General features: G+C 43.8%; 1 protein-coding gene across 6 annotated transcripts in view; it reads left to right on the top strand.

Annotated features, from left to right (window-relative positions):
• prex1 (phosphatidylinositol-3,4,5-trisphosphate-dependent Rac exchange factor 1) overlaps positions 1-21,802 on the top strand; it is a 75,972-nt gene that overhangs the window by 12,750 nt on the left and 41,420 nt on the right. For 5 of the 6 annotated variants that reach the window (XR_008832918.1, XM_056423895.1, XM_056423892.1 and 2 more), the window contains exons 2-9: positions 4,563-4,628; positions 4,879-5,001; positions 10,079-10,183; positions 13,631-13,732; positions 14,149-14,310; positions 18,077-18,210; positions 18,472-18,587; positions 20,194-20,343. Coding sequence is in view for 5 of the 6 variants with exons in the window: in XM_056423895.1 (XP_056279870.1) it covers positions 4,563-4,628; positions 4,879-5,001; positions 10,079-10,183; positions 13,631-13,732; positions 14,149-14,310; positions 18,077-18,210; positions 18,472-18,587; positions 20,194-20,343 (958 nt within the window). In the remaining variant the exon portion in view is untranslated. Of the gene's footprint in view, positions 1-4,562; positions 4,629-4,878; positions 5,002-10,078; positions 10,184-13,630; positions 13,733-14,148; positions 14,311-18,076; positions 18,211-18,424; positions 18,588-20,193; positions 20,344-21,802 lie in introns of those variants that run through there. The other variant, XM_056423896.1, reaches the window with a different exon arrangement.

Below are 21,802 nucleotides of genomic sequence, written 5' to 3'. Positions count from 1 at the left end.
TGTAATGTTTGCACAACTTCAGCGTGGAATATTAAAGGCCTGACTACGAAGAAGTGCGTTCAATGGGGAAAATATGCAGGTCTGAATATGACAAATTGTGTTGGTTCCTCTCCAAGAACTAGAGTAAGACTTAATCTGCGAATTGTTCTGCATATTGGAGATGCTGAAGTGCACTCTTCTGAATCTACCAAAAATAATTAGGATTGATAAGTGAAATATTTAGCAAAATGTTCAAGATAACAATGCTTTCAAGTTTTTATCCTTAAAAAAAAAAATGCAACCACATGAACAATCCATAAACCAGCCATGTCTACAAAAATCTGTTTTAACAATTTTGGAATTTTTCATGTTTTGCCATTTGGAACACGTGAACGTGATGTTTTTTGTTTTGTTTTACTTCCTTTTTTCTGGACTTTGCTGGCTTCTTTTCCACACTGCAGTGTTCGTGGTGTAGTTCTGCATTAGTGTCGTGCTTGGCAGTCACTCTGTGGTCTCTGAAGAAGCTTCGTCACGGCTGCGTTGCTTGCCTCCTGTGGGATTGCATCACTCCTTCATAGCCCATCACCCCTGTGGCAGGAGACCACTACGTGCAGCAGCTGAGCCCCCTCTGTGCCGCCACGCTGACTCATTATTAAGAACACGGGGATATAAAAAAATTCAAAACAGACTTTAAAGTCCCATCTGACCGTCTATTCTTAACACATTGATTGATGCTGTCGCTATTTTTAGGAATCGAGGAGGCAACTGGGCATCTCATGCACACAACAAAACAAGCCAAGTGTGGGTCGTGTGGGAGAACGCTTGTGGCTCGGTCGGATCTCAGTGACAGGAACGGAAAAGACAAGAGTTTATTGTTATTGTCATCCGTCGCTCATGCGTACATATTCTTTGTCAAAGTCCGATCCGCCACTCGACACGATTGCACACCGATGTTGGGAAAGAGGCTGACGGGTCACCTGAGACAGGAGATTAGAAAGTAAACAAGGACGCACCCCGCTGCCTCTCAGCTTGTTCATTAAGAAGTAATGAGCCTAAGGAGCGAGTCCAGTGGGTAGCGTATTACTGTGTTCATTAGGACTACTGTTTGTTTTTCATTGATTTTTTTCTTTTCCAATAACAACTGGCTTAGCTCCATTTTGTGGAAAGGATGGCTCTTTTCAATATTCATCTCATATCGAAATGTCAGCAAGAGCGCGTGTGTGTGTGTGTGTGTGTGTCTGTGTGAGCAATGCTCCAAGGTATTGTCCTCTCCATGCAAATGACGCACGACTCGTAATACGCTCGGGGTTATCTGAGGGCGCGCTCGCATCTGCTACTTTCCCTGCGAGTCGGAAACATCATTTTAGCTTTAGCTTTTTTCTCGGCATCAATCGTGAAGTCAATCTAAACCCAAGTTAACGAACGTCGAATGGAAACCCCTTGCGTTGCTCGTCCGTGAGTATCGGTAACCCTTCATTTGGAACAGAGATTTGGGCCGGGGAAGAAGTCAAGACCTCTTCCACGCATGTCTCTTCTCTCACTGGTGGTCATTACTGTGAAGGACTCGCGAGGTAGATGAATAATACGAAAGTCAAGACTTGCAGATTGCCCAAATATGATGCTTGGCTTTCAACACGCAAACAACTTGCAACGTCTGTCAGGCGTCAACATCCTTCCAATTGTACCCACAATACCTTGTTTCCTCGTCGATTCTGATCACGCTCACCAAATATTACGGACTGTGAAAAGTCTGGGCCATGCTCGGGAGTGCATGTCCGGTTTATGCTCCGTTCTTCTGAAGCCAGTGTGTCTCAGTCATGCTGGTGGACTCAAATAAACCTGTGTGCTTTGTGACGGAACAATGAAGACAGCCAACACAAGCCCTGGGTGAGAACGGCCATGTCACGGGGCGAGACCTGGGCTGAAAGGATCCCTTTGTTGCTCATTCCCTCCATCCTCCATCCTGCCGATCGCCACATCTGCGTGGCACATTTTGTTCAGGAGGGCGAATCCCGTCCTGGATTGTCTGTCTCGGCAGAGAATGACTCCAACAGAGTTTGTTGCCCACTGCCCTAATATTGTCCCCCTTTTGCCTTTTTTGTGCTTTTTATTTGTTTTGGCTCTCTGCCCCCGACTGAGGAAAAGCCTTGTTTCCTTCCTCTCTACGTCCTCTCTGCCAGTGAGCAATCTCTCAAACGAATGACTCCTCCAGTGTGGACATGGTACAAGTCGCCATATGGGAGATTTAATTAGTGCATGCCTTCGAGCACAATCAGGCGTACCCCCCCCCCCCCCCCCCAAAACCAGTCAAGAACACAACAACTGACTCTTCCCTTTTTAATACTGGTCTTAATTAGCGAGGTCGAGGACCTTTTGCTTTCTATTTTGGGTGCACCCGATGCAAAAGCCAGTAAAACACAACAACACTGGAGGCAATCCTCCCAAAGTGTTCGGTCGGTCTCTGAGGAAACGATATGATTGCTGCCTGCTGCTCACTTGGGTGCGTTCTATCTTTAGAGCAAATGTGTGATTACAAGTGTCAGTCTTTCATTAGAAATATATATATATATATATATATTGTCTGTTTTCACCAAATGCAAAAAACTAAAAGCACCCAGATTTTCTTTCTCGCATCTCATCAAAATGTTGGGTTGCTTTTAATCCACAGAACACAGCGCCAACAGCTGTTCTACGGACTATTAATTTTCCAATTATGCATATTTGGTCTGGATAAAGACAAAGAAGATATTCATTGTTACCTTCGCATTGAAAATGCCGGAAGGTTATGTTTTGATCGCCTTTATTTATTTATTTGTATGCGTGTTATTCGCAAAACTCAAAGTATTGAACTGAATCGCATGAAATTTGGTGGGATGATTGTTTATTATCCGGGGACCAGTTTATTAGATTTTGGGATCGATCGGGTCAAGGTCAAAGGTCATGAACAGGTCAAAATCTTTCGCAGAATTCAAAAAGTATTGAACAGAATCGCATGAAATTTGGTGGGATGATTGTTTGTTATCCGGGGACCAGTTGATTAGATTTTGGGATCGATCGGGTCAAAGGTCAAGGTCAAAGGTCATGAACAGGTCAAAATCTTTCGCAGAACTCAAAAAGTATTGAACCGAATCGCATGAAATTTGGTGGGATGATTGTTTATTATCCGGGGACCAGTTGATTAGATTTTGGGATCAATCGGGTCAAAGGTCAAGGTCAAAGGTCATGAACAGGTCAAATCTTCTTGAATCACATGGAATTTGGTGGGATGATTGGTTATTATCCGGGGACCATTTGATTAGATTTTGGGATCAATCGGGTCACAGGTCAAGGTCAAGGTCATGGAAAGGTCAAAATCTTCTTTTTACCATAGCACGATACATTTTTGTCCAATTGGCATGCAACTAATGCCAAAATGTTCATAATTCAATGCCCAATCTTGTGATATGCGAAGGTATGCACTCTACCGAGTGCCCGTTCTAGTTTTCTTTGTATTGAGGCAGAAAATTGAGCATGAAGATGATCTAAGAACTTGAACAAAAGACACTAGAAAGATACCACCGTGTCTGGTTCCCGGTGACTTTTTTTCACATGGCAATAGAGATCTTCCATTGGAACTTTTAAGTGGCAGGTGTGAATCAGCTGCCAGGTTTTTGAGCAACCGCAGTATTCTCCAATGACGCTTCATTTTCAGAGTGCCATTCATCGTTGAACCCAGCATTTCTTTCCCCCCTCTATTTGCAACACCCATCTTCCGCTATCACTTTTCACAGGGGGCTACAGGGGCTGGGGTTTTTATTTGGTTTTGGGATTCATATCTCCTCCAAGCCTTTTTTTTTTCCAGACAGTATCGGCGTCTGGAGACAAGGAGGCCGGTCAGACAGACAGATAATTGGGGAAGAGAGAATACAAGAATTTGTTTGCACATTCACTTCCCTCCTTCTCGGCACCATTCTTTCAAAGTCAGGATTGACAGACGGGGGGGGGGGGTGCACACACTCACACACCCGCATATATGCACACACCACACAAAGCACACGCAAGCAAAAGCCCAACTTGACGTGAGCCTATTGCGGTCGTCTTCGGAGATGCGGGAACAGCAAATCAGTTATTTTGTTCCCGCTTTCTTCCAGCAGGATGCTCGGATGCATTAGCTTCCTCTAGTGTATCCGTACAGTGAGCTTTAAGTGGAAAGGAGCTGTGTGGGGGGGGAAACAAACAAAAAAAACGCGTCTTAGAGTCATATAGTGGAATGTTTTGTGGTACCTAAGAGGATAGTGAAACAACTTTGTGAAAGGCCATTCTCTCTTAAGTGTGTGAGTGTACGTGTGGCTGTCTGTCGCTCCAAGGCGTGTGTGTTTTGTGCTCATGCGTACCGACTTGATGGGATCTGTAAAATGCGTTGTATGTATCTGTATTTGTTTTAATCGTTTAATATCTACATCAGAAGAGAAACTCCACTTGTTCTCTTGTTGGTAATGGCAAATCAAACTCACCCTGTTTATTACTTCTTAGATGTAAATGCTCATCAATAATAAATGACTGTGCTTATTCTTACACCTGCTCCATTTCTGTCTCCCCTTCAGGCATTTTTGCACCGAATCCGACAAACGGCAGATGACCAACAGTGCCTCTCAACCGAACATGTCAAGGTATGGCTGGCTTTCAAATTCTACAAAGAACGAGCTAAAAGTCTCTTTCTAAAATGATTTTTTAATTTTCAATTGAAAGAAATATATTATAATCTCAGATATGTTGTTTGCCTTCTTTCCCCCATGTCTCTGTCCATCTATTGGTCACTTCCTTGCCCTTTTCCTTCCTTCCAACCTGACTCTTTATCTCTTCCTTCCTCTGCATCCCCTCCCCTTACATACCCCTCCCCCACCCCCTCCCTGTTTTTAGATTCTGTTTTCAAATATTGAGGACATCCTGGAGTTGCACAAAGAGGTGCTGTCTGCGGTGGAGTCCAGTCTGCAGCCGGATCCCCATCCCCAGCATGCACTGGGACACGTGTTCCTGCAGTTTGTAAGTAGCACATGACACACAAAGACGAGCATAAGACAGCCGACGGTCACACGGATCACGCATGCAATCCCTCCTCCTCGCAAAAAACAACGAGAAACTATTTTTATGGGCTACGCGTAACCGCAGATGCAGGGAGCCTGCTGTGAAAATGCCCCTTAATTATCTTTCTCCCCCAAAAAAACAACACACACACACACACACACACACACACACACACACATACCCCTTTGCCTTTCCTCCCTTTCCAAACAGGCTGCATCCTGTCAGCCAAAAAGAGTCTCTCTTCATCAGTCTCTGTCTCCTGCCATCTCCTTCTCTTGCCCCGCCATCCCTCCATCCAAAGATTTCTCTCCGCTCTGCAACTCCCCCCATGTCCCCCCCCCCCCACCTCCCTTCCTTCCCCCTCCCGCTCTCCTGTTTGAACTCATTTGGCCCCAGGGAACAAACAAAGAAGGGTCTGTGTCCGTCGGTGGAAGAGATGGTGTGTCACTCGGCGAGGGGGGACAATGTTTCTGCTGGTTGCCCTCTATCTCAAGCTCCTTCTCTTGCTCTCTCTGTTTGTCTCTCTCTGACGAACCATCTTCAATTCACTTTCACTGAGGCAAAGAAACGCCTCCACTAGGTATGCCACTGTCAGTGTGCTCCATCAGCCTATTCCATGTTGCTGAACACCATCAGATTCACATTTCAGTTTCTCAAAGGCAGAAAATAGTTTTTGAAATCATTTTTTTGCCTCCAAAAGTCCAACCTGCTGGACCTTTCATGGGCTATACCACCATCAATAGTTATCCATCCAATACCTGCCATTTAATCACATCTGTGGATAGCCGTTTAATCGGCTCAGCAAAATGAACCTTCACACATGTGCGAGGCGTTATGGTCACCAAATTGATTAAAGGAGCCCAGTCTCTTTGGTCCCCTGCCCCCGTATCACCCTGTGGTCAGACTGGGAGATGCAATAGAGGTCAGACTGGGTGGGTAATGGGAATGCTGCTGTTGCTTTGATTCCCCACCGCCTTTTTATTATTATTTCAGTGTACTCCATGTCTACATCAGTGCCACGACAGGAAAGAAACCTGTGTGACTCAAACCAGAACTGAATATCGTTTCCAGGTATGATGATGAGTCATAGTACGAAAGCAAAACTCAATATATACTTGACATAATTAATTGAAATGGTATTTTAATACAGCTCTGTACAACAGATTTGAAAGATTTACATAACTGAGTTTAATTAATTTTTAAAATGTACATTCATATCTTCATTTGCATTGAATATTAATGCAATGTTGCAAATCAGGATCACTTCCACTTTCAGTGAAACCGTCAAATATTTTCCGCTGGTCTGTCCAACCAACAGGCCAAAACTCACAGATATTCAATTAACATTGTTACAAGAAGACAAAAGCAGAACATGTTTACATCTGAAAAATTAAGTTGATTGAATTAAGTTTGATCTTATTGTCAAAGAATGAACATGAAAGTACCAAAACCATCACAGGCGCTTAGCTTCAGTTGCATATTACTTGAAGCAAATAAGCATATGCCCCAACATGTTTAACCATTCTTTGAAATGAATAATTCATTTCAATCACAATAAGCGAATAATCTTCAAACTAATTTAGTACTAATATGTTTATTTGCTCAAAGTGGAAATATACACAGTTTATTATTTATAATATAAATATAAACACGTAATATATGATTTATAACTCACTGCAGTGCACTAGTAAGCAGATATGATTTTAATAATAAGAAAATTGTGAAATAATGAACTCGTCACCAAATTCTGTGAGTTTAATAAGGGGCGGCTGCTGTATAAACAGATAACAAACGGCAATACAACCCAGCTGTAATGGTTTAAAGATGGAAGTAAGACTTAAACATGTCCTCATGTTTGCTTTACAACTGGTCTGTTTGTTAAATGTGTACGCACTGCGTATAAATAGGGAGGGGGGAAGTGTTACCCTGCATATCCATTACTCTGCCCTCTCCAACCCGTGACCTTTGTCTCCTCCGACACCGGTACGTCTCAGCCAATCAGCTGGCCCCATCTGGTGCCCTCCAGCCGTAGCCCTTGACCTCGACCAGAGGTCAACACCATGACCGGGATTTGATTAACCTCCCGCATTGTTCCACTAGACTGTCTGCCACTCACTGGGAAGCAAAATGGGAAGATTCATTGCTATTCAAAGTCGGATGTTGCCAAGATGGCTTGGGAGGCTGCAGATGTTAAGAAATAAAGTTTATTTACATCGCACATTTCAGTAGCAAGGCAATTCAGAGGGCTTTACATATCGGATCAAAAGCATTAAAGCAATATACAGATGCTTCTTTGTCACCGTTAATGAATGGAGGACATTTAAAGAAAAAAAAAAGAGAATTTGGAACGTGTCTGTTAACTTGACCAAACACACACTCACAAACAAACGCACACACACAGATTCTTAGCCTTCGCTTCACAGCCTGCATGAGATTATTCAAACCCTGCAAAAGGTGAAAAAGAGACTCGCGCCAGAGGAGAAATCAGAGACATCAATATTTGCTCTATTTCTGGCAGCGTATACATGAGCGCTGTGCAAGAGGCAACAGTCACGTTATTATGCACTTTCTGAACTACGCCCATTATGTGTGGACTCCATGAGATTCTATGTGTGTATGTGTGTGAGATGTTACCCCTCTCATCTAGCCTCCGGAATAACATTCCAATGACGGGGGATTCAAATAAAGACCTACGTTTATCAAAGGGACAACCCCCGTCTTTGAGCTATTCTGGATATAACGGATGTCTTTGAGAGTCGTCTCGATGCTTAAAATGAACTCGGCGTGCACGTTTTGGTCTCCGGGAAGACATTTAGCGGTGCCTGAATTGACTATGTAGTTGTTGTCACCGGAGAAAGGGAATTACATTGGGGAGGGCTTTGGTTGTAAACATTGCTGCAGCAAAAAGGAGCTACACAGCCAAATGGTTATTTCAGGTTGAGCTATTGAAGCACCGACATGTAAACTGAAATACAGTGGCTACTACATGTTACATATTGCATGTTCCTAAATAGTCAGCCTGCTCAAGTTTTGTGATGTTTAAAAAAAAAAAAAAATGTTTTGGGAGATACTGACTGCACTGCTTGACTTCACAGTCTGGGCATGTTCATCGTAGTCGTTGCTAGCCTGTCTACTGGTTTCACAAATCCAAGACGTTTAAAATGTTTTTTAAGTTGCTAAGTTGCGACTTAAAATGTAATACTTTGCAATTTAGATTGACATCAGTCGCTTAACAAAGCATACCAATTTCTTGGTAAGCTGCAAAATGTCCCATTCCTATTTTGTGACATTTTACCATATGTTTGATGGTTGGTGCATTTGGACGGCCCACATAGTTTGTCGCTATGACGATGTTGTGCTGTGGACAAAGTAGAGCCAGAATTAAATTTATTGGCGCTACGCTTTGTATTAGTTTATGCCTGATAGCTCTGGGACTGCTGAGCTAATGGAGAGTGATCTCTATAAAATAAAGATATGGAATTCAGTTAAATATGAGATCTTTTCAAAGACAAATTTTACGCATGTAAGTCTTGCTTCCCCGTGCTCTCTTTCTCTAGCTGCCCATTAACTCAGTGTCTGGGGTTCCATACCATATGCCGGGCCCAGCTGTTGCTCCCAGTGGTGCTTTGGATTAGAATCCCCTGCCAAACGTGGCTTCGGGTGTGTTTGGGTTCCTGCCCGCCTGTGTGGTTAAAAAGAAGAAAAATGTTTATATTATAGTGCTGCTCACTTGTGTTTTACACATCTCCTTCTGATTCTATAAAAAAGAGCTGTTAGCTTTGTTTGGCTGCTTCTGTCACCACTGCAGGGTCACCCGATTAAAACAGACTGTGGGTGGGGTGGTGAAGGGGGTTGTGTGTGTCTAGGGTGTGTGTGTGTGTGTGTAGGAGGGAGGGGGGGTACAGTAGACTGGCTTTGTAACTATCTTTATTTGCTAAAGGTATTGTAAGGAACTTGTAAAAACATATTCATATATGCTTTTTCACTTCTCAGGCTGACTGGTCTCAATGACCAAATACTGATTATTCCTTTGTAGTCATTATGGCCACGCTAGCTTTAAACGCAGAGCCTCGGGGCGGCGGCAGTTAAGGTTGAAAGCGGCGCCCGAGCGCTTGCCGGTTTCGATTTCACTTACTATGCGGCTTCAGGTGACAGTTTCAGTTTCTAGACCCGGAGCTGAGGCCCCACCGTGCACATGGTTTCATATCCCTGTTGCCTGTTCTTAACATTGCTGTTAAGAATACACAATGGGCCTCGACAAGCTTGAGGTGAACACATTGGTGTCGCGTGCTGCAGGAGTAACGCATGCTGCGACGCTACAGTGCACTTCCTCGCCTCGGTGTCACTTCAACGAGAGCCCGAGTTGTTGTGCCTTGTTGCACCGTGTGACGCTGTCATATATAGGAACAAGGAAGTGTGGTGTGTTGCTATGTTCTCTGTCCCCCCCTCACACACACACACACACACACACACTACTTCAAAAAAGAGAAGTGTGACGGATGATGTGAACAAATAGGTCGGTACATTGCAACTCAAAAAGCTTTTTCGAGAGTCCGTATTTTTTCAGTATTTTTGTTAACCTAAAATTGCAAATGCTTCCGTTGCTGCTGGTAATAATAATGATCGGGAATGACAGCTGTGGAAGTGCATGCTTATCCCAATGCTTTTTATTGCAATAATAAAACCGGATCTCATTCATTTAGGGGTCGTCCCGCAACCACAAGGTAACCAGTTCAACCCCCGCTCTCCCCATAGTTGCATGTCAAAGTGTCCTAAAGCAAGACACTGAACCCCCAGTTGCTCCCCGGACAATTCACTGCAGCCCACTTCTCATTGATAACTAAGGATGGGTCAAAGGCAAGTTCCCACTGTGGGATCAAAAAAGAATACATAATTATTCCGATTATTTTTATTCGACTTGAGCAACAGGAGCTTTATCTCCCCGTCTCAGTGGATTCCTCACCGCTGCCAACTAGCCGGTATACAATACTGTAATCTTGACGTTTTTTCTTCTTCTTTATTTCTGTCTTTGCAGAGGGAGAGTTTCTCGGTGTATGGTGAGTACTGCAGTAACCACGAGAAGGCTCTGCGACTTCTCATGGAGCTCAACAAAATATCCAACATCCGGACCTTCCTGCTGGTAAGTCGCCACAGCTCCCTTCTCGTCATTTTCTTCGCATTTCGTCTCTTCTGCATTATGTTGGCCTTTCTTCCTCTTCTGCATCATAACTGACTTCTCTCCTCTTAATTCTGTGTGTAAAAAAACTCAATGGTTTTGTTATTTAATTTCACAGGAGTCTTATGTATCCTCTTCCTCTCGCGGCGGTCCATTTAACACTCTCTTCTTTTGCTGGTGCCTCGCACTCCGGTCTACCTTTGCCCCACATTTCTTCCCTCCTGTGAGTCTCCTCTCAATCTCTCCACATGTTTTCCCCCCTTCATGATATCACCCCCATTTCTATGTCAACGTATATTTGAATAAAGGGAAACCCCCCCGGCGAGGCCAGAGGGTTCTTCCTGCACGGACAGGATGCAACCGCTTGTCAAGGTCACCTTTGTGTCGCTCTTGTAGTGTTTCCGCTGCCAGCTGTTCTCTGTGTTTTGACACCCAAACGCTTGGGCTCAAAGACAATGAACTTAAAATGCCGACGGGGGCCTTTTGAGCTGGGGGCCGAGTCGATGAAATCATCTGCACATTCCAGGCCAGCCAGCTGTTGGCAGCCTGTTACGGATTGGCAGAGACATCTGAGGCCGCACGCTTGTCGCTGCCTGATGGTTTCGCTTCCACGGCATTATTCTGACCCACAGGACTGGAAGAGGGCGGGAGTATGTGCCGTGTTCTGCTTTTTACGCTCCTGGTCCGGTCATGCGGGGGCTAATTGGTTTGGTCTTGAGCGACGTTGGCGCCTCCAAAATAAAATCAATGCACCAACGTTTGGGTACGCACAGAAAAAAGTTGTCTTTGCCTGCACAGTGTACGCTCATACACTACCGTTCAAAAGTTTGGGGTCACTTAGAAATGTCTTTATTTTTCAAAGAAAAGCACTGTTTTTTCATAAAGATAACATTAAATTAATCAAAAATACACTCTATACATTGTTAATGTGGTAAATTTATATTCAAGGTGGAAGTGTCTGGTTTCTAATGAAATATCTCCATAGGTGTAAAGAGGCCCTTTTACAGCAACGATCACTCCAGTGTTCTAATGGTACATTGTGTTTCCTAATCACCTTAGAAGACTAATGTCTGATTAGAAAACCCGTGCAATTATGCTAGCACAGCTGAAAACAGTTATGCTCGTGATATAAGCTATAACTGGCCTTCCTTTGAGCTTGAAGTTTGTAGAACAAAATTAATACTTCAAATATTAATCATTATTTCTAACCTTGTCAATGTCTTGACTATATGTTCTATGAAATGTTCAATTCATTTGATAAATAAAAGTGAGTTTTCATGGAAGACACAAAATTGTCTGGGTGACCCCAAACTTTTGAACGGTAGTGTATATTTGACTCGCACTTGTGCTTTCACTAGTAACCGCGAGCAAAACCAAAATAAGATTGTTTCACTGTCATTTAGAAAATGCGCAATTGTCATGTACATCAATAGAAGAAGATACAGGAGGAACGTTTCTAAATTATTTAAGCGGTGTCCCACCGAATCGCTGTCATAGCAATTAATGACAGTGTAACACTCATTGCCACCGGCGTCTTTCCAACTTTTCTTTTTTTCACACGGATTAAACTATTTGTAATGCTAATTAAATCACACGACAACGGGAGCTTCCGAAATTGTGTGTAGAAATGAAGCGCTAATTGCGTTGGAAGAGCGGAGGGAACTGAAGCGACAGCAAAAGGAGTGAAGAGCGGGGGGGGGGGATTCTGACTCGAGGCTGGTAGATTACAAGTAAGCAGAAGATGAGAGGAGAGAAGGGAAATGGGAAGGTTTTAGACTGAAATGTTGGTTTTGTTGAATAGAAAATGCACTTGTATATTAGGAATCAGTTTGATTCCCAAAGTTCCGCAGTCTCGATGAGTTGTTGCTATTTCTGCTGCTCATTTTCCGATCAAGCATACCCTCCTCCTCCTTTACCCCACCTTCTTCTCCTGCTCTGCGAGAGTGATGCCGTATGATGATAATGCTCTAAACTGATCTGCTGCCGTCTGCTTCCCAGCGGAGAACACTCAAGTGGTTTATCTGCGTCGCTGCGTTTGATCTTTCATACCATCCCATGAGCTCGTAGCAGACTGACGGGCTGCGTTTTTACAAAACGCAAGGTAGCAACCATGACTGTAACTGTCTCCCCCTCCTCCCCCGGTTACTCTCTAAAAAGACAGAATCTCCTGTGTGAATGAGAGCACATTTTAGAGGTTTCTCAGGGATCCTTTCGTTGGCTTTGGAGGCTTTTCCAGCAGCACAGTAGAAGCAATCTAGTGAAGTTACAGAGTTGCGTGTATAAATACGCCATCCTAAAAATGGCACTGAAGTCTTTTTGTTGTTTTGTTTGTTTTTTTAAACCTTTTTCCTGCGAGAGAAGCAGAAAGAGAAGGAACTGGGAGTAAAATAAGTGCGCAAAACATGCAGCAAAATGTGGCTGAAACCCAGTATTGGTAATGATAAAGCCCCATAGACTTGCCAAAATCAAGCTTTGGTGACAGGATGTGGTCCCCGGCAGTAAAGCTTTCCCAGCAAAAACAGCTATCGTGGTGTGAACATAAAGAAATATAGGTTGCACAGAGCAGTCATAGAAGTCAAGTACCACTGTAATTAAGCGAATAAATAAATGAATCTCTATACTGCAATATCATGAAAAAATTGCCAAAAGTATAAACAGACTAAGAAATATATAATCCAACGTTTCTGAAACAAAGGACGTAGGCCCTCATGATAATTATTGTCCCTATATGTATTCTTTTTCTGGAGATCACATCGAGAAATGCCGTTTCAGTGGCAGCAAGGCATTTGCGCCATAATCGGGTTGTATGAAGCGCATAGCTGTCTGCATTCATATAAATGGGGAACTAAAACCCACACCGAAAAGCTTTGCTTCCAAACAGAGACAGATTATTCTAATCTGCACCTGGACCTGTTATAGGGATGTGCTGCCGGTGCAACAGGCTGTGACTGAATGGAAATGACAACAATGGTCAATTAGAGTCTATTTATTGCTGAAAGAACAAGACAGCGACGCAGACAGCTGCAAATGCACAACATAGACGGGCTGTTTTAAAAAAAACAAGCTAAAGTATTTATTTCTGTAACTGAACTAAAATGCACTTTGAAAGACCAATATTGGATGTTTCGGTTTTCATTAATCTTTCATTCATTCCATTGGTAAGTGTAAACTAGGCGACTGTGGGTCAGTGGTTAGCAGGTCCGTCTTTCAATCAGGGGGTTGGCGGTTCAATCCTCACCCTAGTCGATGTGTCCTTGAGCAAGACACTTGACCCTGAATTGCTCCCTGTAGCTGCGTCTACGGTGTATGAATGTAACAGGATTGTAAGTCGCTTTGGATAAAAGCGTCAGCTAAATGACATGTAATGTAAACACTGGTATGTAACGTTGTTTGTTTGCATCTCTTCTCCAGCACTGCATGCTGCTCGGAGGGAAGAAAAGCACAGATGTTCCCCTGGAGGGATACCTTCTCAGCCCCATTCAGAGGATCTGCAAGTACCCTCTTTTGCTCAAGGTACTGAACGACTGCTGCACTGATGTCACGACGCTGTCATCAAATGATCACACCAACTTTTTAAAAATTAAATTACATTTTTTTTTTTACATAGCACAGCCTGCTCAGACAATCTAAAGAAACAAAACTAAGCTAACATGCTAGCTGACACCAGAAACCTCATTACATGGACACAGTGCTGCTGTGTTAATCAATACCTGGTATTTGTTGTTGTTGTTGTTGTGAGCAAGACCTTTATACCTGCTGCTATTCAAGGCACCACATCCTCCCCACGCACTTTCCCGCGTCGCAGATTTTGTTTTTATCAAAGGTCACAGAATGCTTTCTGCTCTAAGACTGAAGTGCTTCTATTTATATGCCCACTTCTTCAAAGTCTACCGTGTTTTTCATGAAAACACCCCTTTCCCCCAATGCAGGAGCTGCTGAAGCGGACCCCAAAGAAACACACCGACTACCCGGCAGTGGAAGAGGCTCTGCAGGCCATGAAGGCCGTCTGCTCCAACATCAACGAGACCAAGAGGCAGATGGAGAAACTGGAGGCTCTTGAGCAGCTGCAGTCGCACATCGAGGGCTGGGAGGTGAGAGCGAGCCGGGCGAGGAGAAGGACAATCGCTGTTGCTTACTTGAGAAGGTGAAAGGGGGGGGGGGGCAAGGAGGTGCTCCTTGAGAGCTGAAAGATGGTGGCAAAAGGGCAGTGCTGTGACATTCGGAGGGAAACATTTGGAGGAAAGAAAGACATACTTTTCTTAGAGCAACACAATTATGATTCAAAAAAGGTCTCTGCAAAAGACAGACGGGAAAGTCCTGCAACGTGACCACGGCTGAGCTTATTTGAGACAGACCTCAACTGCCCACGGTCGGCATCTACCTTGAGAGTTAAGCACTGCTGCAGCCCAAATCACGCGGGCAGGGCTTGGGTGCCGAGCGGAGGGTCCAGTGCATTTTTCACGCCTCCCTCACCCACCACAACAGAGGCCTTGTCTTTGCAAGCACCAAAGGGACAATCAACCCACACAGGGTGCCAAGGGGGATGCCAGCAGGCACACTGCCCAATCAGAGGAGACCAAGGAAGCAGGACTTGAGTCTCAGATTAACTGGGAGGGTTATATGAGGGGACTTTTTGAAGGATGGAACTGGGGAATGGGCCCCACTGGGACATCACACTTTGCTTGCCAAAACAGACCCCTCTCCTCCTGCATTTGCCTCAGAGAAATGTCAGAATTTGACCCTGATGATTGGTTATTAAGCCTGGCTAGATAAACACGAAAAGACCAAACAGAATATTTCCTGCTTTTTGCTCTAAATGTACAAGATCACAGCGAGTAGGGCTGAAGACTCTATTCAATAGTTTTGATTAGAATTGCAATTCTAAATAATTAAAACAATTAGTCGTTTTGTTTGGAACGCCCATCATGTATCATGAAAATGATCGTTGGATACAATCCTAACTGCAAGTAGTATCTCTGTGTGTCACTTTGAGATCGGTGACTAAGTTAATGTTGATATACACTACCGTTCAAAAGTTTGGTGTCATCCAGACAATTTTGTGTCTTCCATGAAAACTCACTTTTATTTATCAAATGAATTGAAAATTGAATAGAAAATATAGTCAAGACATTGACAAGGTTAGAAATAATGATTAATATTTGAAGTATTAATTTTGTTCTTCAAACTTCAAGCTCAAAGGAAGGCCAGTTGTATAGCTTATATCACCAGCATAACTGTTTTCAGCTGTGCTAACATAATTGCACAAGGGTTTTCTAATCAGATATTAGTCTTCTAAGGCGATTAGCAAACACAATGTACCATTAGAACACTGGAGTGATAGTTGATGGAAATGGGCCTCTATACACCTATGGAGATATTTCATTAGAAACCAGACGTTTCCACCTAGAATAGTCATTTACCACATTAACAATGTATAGTGTGTATTTTTGATTAATGTTATCTTTATTGAAAAAACAGTGCTTTTTTTTGAAAAATAAAGACATTTCTAAGTGACCCCAAACTTTTGAACGGTAGTGTATACCTCAATAACCTGAACATGAATGAATCATTGAACTCAAATTAGCCCTTAAAGCGATTTCAGCCAAAATCCAGCTGTTACCTCTGAATGGACGCACCGATTGAGTCCTAGACAGGCAATTTCTCTGTGCTCTGCCTCGGAACCACTCGGCTTCACCCCGACCCTACCCCTTCCCATCTCCCCCCACTGAGCCTCCAACCTTACAGCATTAGTCTCGCTCCTCTTTCCCCCTCCCCAGCCACTGCTTTCAGGCTAACCACCTCCAGCTCTAATGGCAGTTGCCGCTAGTAGTGCCGAATCAGGCCCCAGCCCATTACCGCTGCTCAGATACGCTTTGCGTACACAAACTACACAAACACACACACTCCCCGCCACTGTTGCATATTTGTACGCTTTCATAATATACATTATAGATGCATGAAAACATTGGCGTGCCTGCAAATGTACATTGCAATCGTTCAAAGAAGACACTTACGCGTGCATAGAGGTCGCCGTCTCAATTCTCATACACTCTGTCTTGCCAGCCAAGATCAGCGCAGTTAAAACGAGTTTGAATCGATGGTCTGAAACCCGATCCCCTCCTCAGACCCTGTAGGTGTGCAACTTAAGAAAACGCTTCGAATAATTTTCTCTCACGGACTCTGGAGCGGTGAACATCCATCATGAATACATACTCGTGTGAATCAATTATCGCCGTAGGAGAGTGGCCGTGGCCGGGAGGGAGGGTTTTCATAGGTCTCCTCTGGACCAATGTCTGTAACATCAAAGACGACATGGAAGTCCAAGTCTGATGTACAGGACTGTCTCAGAAAATTAGAATATGTGTGGGCGCGCAGTGAGGGGTGGCAGGTGCTCTCCGAGCCAAAAAGGGAGGGGAGGATGTCCAAAGTCGGCACACGGGTGAATTTAGTTCCAGGTGATTTGAAGGGGAGTGATCCGTTTAACAATCAGCAATGGGACGTCTTTATTGTCTGTCGTCTACTTTTTTTGTGTTGGCGGGCTCACGGACCCGAGGAAGTTATCAGAATCAAATTATTAAATATTCCCTCGTCTGTTTGACAGTATGCTGTCCTTCACATTTACAAAACGGGAAAGGAACACACGCACGCGTGCATCCGTAAAAGCAGTTTCTGTTCCCGTTTGATTTGAAACGTGAAAATGATTTTTCTAAAACTAATGACGCCGAAATAAGTGAGATAATTCCTGAGGTTCAGCCACTTTGTGAGAAGGTGAATTAGACAACATGCTGTGGTCAATCAACACGGCATTTATCCTAACGTTTACCCCGAATGACGTCAACGACCTCTTTGAGGCTCGTGGATGACTCTTCTAACTATGTATTATCAAAATGTCTGTAAATACAGTCAGAATGAGACCGGGAGGAACCTATAACACGTTAGTGTTGAACAGATAAAACCTGTACTTTAATCGTGGTCTGCGTCCTGCTGCTTCAAATCGGTTATTTAAGTTGGGGCGTGACAGCTGACGAGAATCGGCTTTTAAGAAAGACTTGATCACATCCTGCGAGGGTGGCGCGCTGCAGAGTAACATAATGCATCTGGGTAAGTGCAGGGGAGTTGACGAGGCCTTTAAATCACTTTAACCCGACAGGTACAACGCATTTCATCAGGTGTCACTGCAGGGATCGGGATAATACATAAGCACTTCCACCTCCAGTCTGCACCATCTCATGAGTCATGCATTTCCTTCCTCTATGCCTATACAGCTGTATTATAAGATAATACAGCTGTAAGGGTGCAGGCGTGTTTATGCAGCATGTGCATTCACACGTTTACATCCTGAGAAGAGAATAAAAAGGTCTTGTTTGTTTTAGAGCGCCACAGGAAACTCTATGTATGTAGAACAAGGTGACTGCCACTTTAAAGTGTAATGGTTCCATTGAAGGTACATATTATGGATTTGCCCCCCCAAAAAAACAATCCAGTTTGAGACAACACTGCAACTCCTTATGTGTTAGCAACACTCAGTGCAGGATTGCTGAGCTCTGGCGTTAAGACAAGCGACAAGCTAACTGTCCTGGCAGTGAACAGTATGTTTACTCTTTCTTATGAGTGAAGATGGAATGAAAACAAATTGTCATCAATGGCAAAGTTCAAATTCATATTTTTTCGGCAACAATGTTTTCCTTGCAGCTCCCCTATTTAGACTAAAAGTCATATCAGAGTCTCCATCCTGTGTTCAAATAGAAAAAACTTGAGTACATGGCCATTATAGAGGAACCGTGAGTTGTGTCACTGTCATTACAGCAACAATGCCTCAAGCTAATCTACATTTCCATCGTTTTTCTTTCTCTTCAGGGAACCAACCTGACGGATATCTGCACGGAGTTGCTGCTTCATGGAAATCTCCTGAAAATCTCTGCAGGCAATATTCAGGAGCGCGTCTTCTTCCTGTTCGACAACCTCTTGGTTTACTGTAAGAGGAAGTCCAGGTGAGAAGGGGCAGATCTCCCTTCAACTAGGGGGAACAAGAAAGCGTTCCAAAAGTATTTAGATCAACAGACTACCGGGAACAAGTCAGACTTGGGAAACCGGAGAAAATGTGCACATTCCTGTTTGTCTAGCCGGGTTTTTAGTGCGCAAGCTAAAACAACTACAGGTGCCCGTGTCTGTTGTCAATGTAAGCACGGTATTCTTTTTTTACAGATGTTTTCCCCCGCCGAGTGTAACCGCACTGTTGTTCTGCCATGCAGGGTTTCTGGAAAGAAGTCCACCAAGAGGACCAAGTCCATCAACGGGCCCCTCTATGTGTTCCGAGGCCGAATCAACACCGAGGTGATGGAGGTGGAAAATGTGGAGGACGGAACAGGTTTGTGTTTGCCCTGCGGCTCCGCAACCCGCCTATATGTCCATTCATGCAGTCTTTTGGATTTGTTCATTATGACACCCCAGGTAATATAAGGAAAATAACATCGTCCGTTCACTACTTCTAATTTTTTTTATTTCACGTTTTAAGTTCCCGCAAAAAAATATTGCCATTTAGAAAATGGGGGTTGGGTAGGAATCAGGTACTTGTTGACAGTTTGGGTGGAGTGTCGCACTTGCACCTGGTTTCAAAAAGGATGCCGCTCGCAACCTCATGCCCCACCCTTTGATGTCGGCTGTTCAGTAATGTGTTGAGGCGCAGATACAAATCTAAAGTACCCAAGCCGGGTTTGAGACGTTGTGCCAAAGATAAACGGCTCATCTGCGTCAACCAGCTTTTCTTGCTGTTGTGGTTTGTTTTGCGAGGCATCGTGCCGCCTTAGTAGAAACACCTTGTCTTCCTCTCTCGCGCTCTCACATGTTTTCTTTTTATTTCTTCTTCTCTTTTCTTTTTCAAGATCACATGACTTTTTTTGTTCTTAATGTTGCCTGCTGGCTGTCACAGTTAGGCTGCTAAAGGGGAAACCACAAAGAAAAACATGCAGTGTTCTCAGAATCGAGGGATCTCGCACCGAGAGTACATGCAGATTATTATCTGATAACTAAGGGTGTAAGATATGAAACGGGGGATTGTCCGGGGTTATCGGCTGAAAGCTTGAATGGAACCATCCAGTTTCTATTTTTAAATGATGATAAAAAAGAACCCAGACTGCATGAAATGTACATAAGTTGCTACCACCTTGAGAGTCACACCGGTGAGGAATCTGACTCAAATAGCCACCTGTTTGATTACTTCATTGTGCGGAAAGCTGTTCAGCTTTGCAATCATTCAAACTCACTCTCACTGACTCATACACCTCTCTGCCTTGATCAATGCCGTCATGTACTTACATAAAACTATAAGTGAATCCATCTTTTTCCGTCCCAGGGCTACAAAAAGAGCAGGGATACGCGGCAGTAGCCGCTTCCCGTGGGGCCTCAAGTATCACATCTATTTATATGACCTTTGAGCGCAAAACTAATGCACCCCATTACCAGAGGCCATTCATTATTCAGTAGCGGCTCACCTGCAGCTAAATGGATGATAAAATTAGAAAGGGGAACGAGGAGGGATTTGTTGAGTCCGTGGAAAAGGTGGCCTTTTACCGCTCTTGTGGTGCATCGTGTTCATCTCTTAAATTGGCTTGTAAATCATTGCTCGAGCAGTAGATCCTATTCAGAGTGATTTGGTTAGACTAATTAGTACTTTCTTTACTTACCACTGACGTAAATGTTGACTTTGGTTATGTGGTTTCTTTTGAAAACGAAAACGATTAAAGACAACAAGAGGAGGAATAAAAACAAGTTTGCCAAAAAAACAGCGACGCAGAGAGAAACTTCACGATTCTAATTTAATGAGATGATTTGTTTAAAGTGTAACCCTAAAGGCCATTCCGATATCGGCCGGAATTCTTGAAAACAATTATCGCTCTTTCATAAACAATTTTAATGGTTTTCCTCACCCATTTAAACTAAAAGAAATAACCCGATTGAACTTTTCTGCCTCGCAGCGGACTATCACAGCAACAACTACACGGTGACGAACGGCTGGAAGATCCACAACACGGCTAAAAACAAGTGGTTTGTCTGCATGGCCAAACACGCAGAGGACAAGCAGAAGTGGCTGGACGCCATCTTGAGGGAACGGGAGCAAAGAGAATGTGAGTAATGCCTTTTTTAAAGGCAATTTATGGCACTTTTATGAGCCCGAGAGTGCAAAACCAGAAATGATCCTTTTTTTATATACTAAATTCCCCTCTTGGAAAACTCACTTGTTTCTGTAATGTTGTTTCGAAAGACGTTGCCCCACCGACCATGTTTTACAAAGAAGCAATTATTAGTTTATATTATCCTGCCTCGAATTGTATTGCAGGCAACTGTCGGGTCTCCTGCTCCAACTCCACCACCCTCTGCTTTTCTAGCCTTCTCTATTTGCCCTACATGTCACCTTGGATTCCCGAGCAATCATGACCTACATCAGCTGGCACACAGTAATGCCAGTGGATGTGCTCCTGACCTGGATGCAGTGTTTGTGTCCCACCTTCAACGAGCTGCCCGCCTTTGTTTTGCCCGCGCGGAGGCTCAGGGGACACGACGTCTACGGTTGGCTCGGCCGACCTGTGCACCGCAGCAATCAGTTCATCACATTCAGGAAAAACAAATCAATGCGACGGAAGTATTTGACTAATCAAAGCGCGAAGGGACCGATGAGACAAAAGTATCATTCACAAACAACAAAATATGCTAAAAACAGCATCCTGGGTAAACGCTTGAAATAGCAAAGCATTGTCAAAGGAAGTGTAGCTCAGTTACGTCATGCACATGTGCTTTAATTAATCTGGATCTATTTTTACTTTCATTAAAGTCTTTATGTCTTGCATTGAGTGGAGGAGATAGAGTTGTATCCATCTCAGCAGTTTGTTTGTGCAGTCGTAGAATTAGTTTGGGATTAGTGTGCGGAAAATCTAATTGTATTCCGTCTGGCCCAAAAGAAATAGACTTCATTCATTGGTAGTAAAAAAAGAAATAAACCCTACACGGGGCCACATCCGCTGATCCGAGATTAGTAATGTGAACTGATATTCTTGTTGTTCCTGCCGACTTCCCTCTTTTGCCTTTTTAAATGGTCTCCCACCTGTTCAGCACTGGCCATCTGTCTTCATTACGTTGTGTGCGTTGGAGAGTGTGAAAGGCTTTAACCAGATTTTGGGGCGGTGCACATCAGGTCACCTGATAGCATTGATGGCTAAAAAAATCTCGATTGGATCCCGAAAGCTAATTGTTTGGACCATGACGACAGGAGGCTCAAAATGTTAGCTGCACGCGCGTGTTTTGCCGAGTGCCAACTGTCATCACAAACATTTGCAGTGTTGTGAATTACTCATTGTAATCTAACATTAAACAAAAAAGCATCCGCAGCGGAGTGTGCCGTCACCGGCGTCTGACCCTGTGATGAAAGGGTTGCAGAGAATAAGTACGAAGGGGTGTGCTGCAGCTCGTGGTGTTTGGTTTCAACCCCGGCGGAAATCGTCCCGAGGCTAACAGATGCCAGATCAGTCACAGTGCCCAGTTTCCCCTCCAATCTGCCTTTCTGTTACCCCTGCCATCTACACTATACTC

Source organism: Pseudoliparis swirei, chromosome 9 (genome assembly GCF_029220125.1).
Source record: "Pseudoliparis swirei isolate HS2019 ecotype Mariana Trench chromosome 9, NWPU_hadal_v1, whole genome shotgun sequence".
NCBI classification, from domain to species: domain Eukaryota; kingdom Metazoa; phylum Chordata; class Actinopteri; order Perciformes; family Liparidae; genus Pseudoliparis; species Pseudoliparis swirei.
The sequence above is the reverse complement of the archived record's forward strand: the minus strand, read 5'-3'. Positions and strand labels throughout refer to the sequence as shown.